The sequence below is a fragment of the Microtus pennsylvanicus genome, chromosome 10 (assembly GCF_037038515.1).
Source record: "Microtus pennsylvanicus isolate mMicPen1 chromosome 10, mMicPen1.hap1, whole genome shotgun sequence".
Lineage (NCBI taxonomy): Eukaryota > Metazoa > Chordata > Mammalia > Rodentia > Cricetidae > Microtus > Microtus pennsylvanicus.
The window spans coordinates 41596213-41597601 of record NC_134588.1 but is presented as its reverse complement, the minus strand read 5'-3'; the positions used below and the strand labels follow the sequence as shown (position 1 = coordinate 41597601).

Below are 1389 nucleotides of genomic sequence, written 5' to 3'. Positions count from 1 at the left end.
TTTTTAACTGTTGTATATAGTTTTTTTTTGGGTAAATTGTCATTTTTTTTATTGGAAAACAAATATACAACTTGGAATGGATTTGAGGCAAATTGTGCCATAAGCAGATTTTTAAGTGGCTAAACAAAGTTTAAAAAGCAAGTAACAATAAAAGAAAATGTTTCTGGTACAATACCAGCAGTACAAAAAAATAGTGTATGAGTACCTGGATAAAACACCCGTTTTGCAATAGTGCAACTTTGAAGAACATATGGTTGACTGTCCACAGTCCACGCAGAGTTACAACTCCACACTTCAACAATAACATGCTGACAGTTCCTAAAAACTACTTTAAAAAGGCATAACCCAGATGTTCCCTCATTTGACCAACTCCATCTAAGTTTAGATGTGCAGAAGGGCTTGGATATATCCAGAGTAAGCCACATGCAACATGTTACTTGATCAATTTTCTAAAATAAGGTTTAAGGACAATGACAGAAGATAAGGGAAGAAAACATGGAGGAATGAAATCCTAATTACTATACATGCATATTTTTTGACAGTAGGGGGAAACCTTTTACAGCGAGCGAGCTGAGTGGTTGTGTGGTCGCGTCTCGGAAACCCGTAGCCCTTGCAGCATGGCTGACCAACTGACTGAAGAGCAGATTGCAGAATTCAAAGAAGCCTTTTCACTATTTGACAAGGACGGTGATGGGACTATAACAACAAAGGAGCTGGGGACTGTGATGAGGTCTCTTGGGCAGAACCCCACAGAAGCAGAGCTACAGGACATGATTAATGAAGTAGATGCAGATGGTAATGGCACAATTGACTTCCCTGAATTTTTGACAATGATGGCAAGAAAAATGAAAGATACAGACAGTGAAGAGGAAATTAGAGAAGCATTCCGCGTGTTTGATAAGGATGGCAATGGCTATATCAGTGCAGCAGAGCTTCGTCACGTGATGACAAACCTTGGAGAGAAGCTGACAGATGAAGAGGTTGATGAAATGATCAGGGAAGCAGATATTGATGGTGACGGGCAGGTAAACTATGAAGAGTTTGTACAAATAATGACAGCAAAGTGAAGACATTGTACAGAATGTGTTAAATTTCTTGTATAAAATTGTTTATTTGCCTTTTCTTTGTTTGTAACTTATCTGTAAAAGGTTTCCCCCTACTGTCAAAAGTATATAGGTTTTTTATGTCATAAAAATTTTCCCTTCTCATTGAACTTGTTATCATCTGAAATTTCCTAACATGTAGCCAACAGTGTTTCTAATTATTAAGATTAAACTTCTCTTCCTGTCACTATCTATTCTATCAGTTATATAAAACAATGTGTCAGAGACATAATTTCCAAAACCAAAATCTGATTTGGAATACAAAAGGTACTGAGCCTGTGTAAGT

The 1389-nt window shown here is 37.1% G+C and overlaps 1 protein-coding gene across 1 annotated transcript; it reads left to right on the top strand.

Moving 5' to 3' along the window:
- The first annotated feature begins 559 nt into the window (after nucleotides 1-559).
- On the top strand, nucleotides 560-1168 carry LOC142858652 (calmodulin). Its single transcript, XM_075988185.1, has one exon. The coding sequence runs from the start codon at nucleotides 618-620 to the stop codon at nucleotides 1065-1067; it is 450 nt and encodes a 149-aa protein (XP_075844300.1). The 5' UTR covers nucleotides 560-617; the 3' UTR covers nucleotides 1068-1168.
- Nucleotides 1169-1389: the final 221 nt, after the last annotated feature.

Coding starts and splice junctions, on each gene's coding strand:
- LOC142858652 (XM_075988185.1), top strand. CDS start 618: ATGGCTGACCAACTGACTGAAGAGCAGATTGCAGAATTCAAAGAAGCC.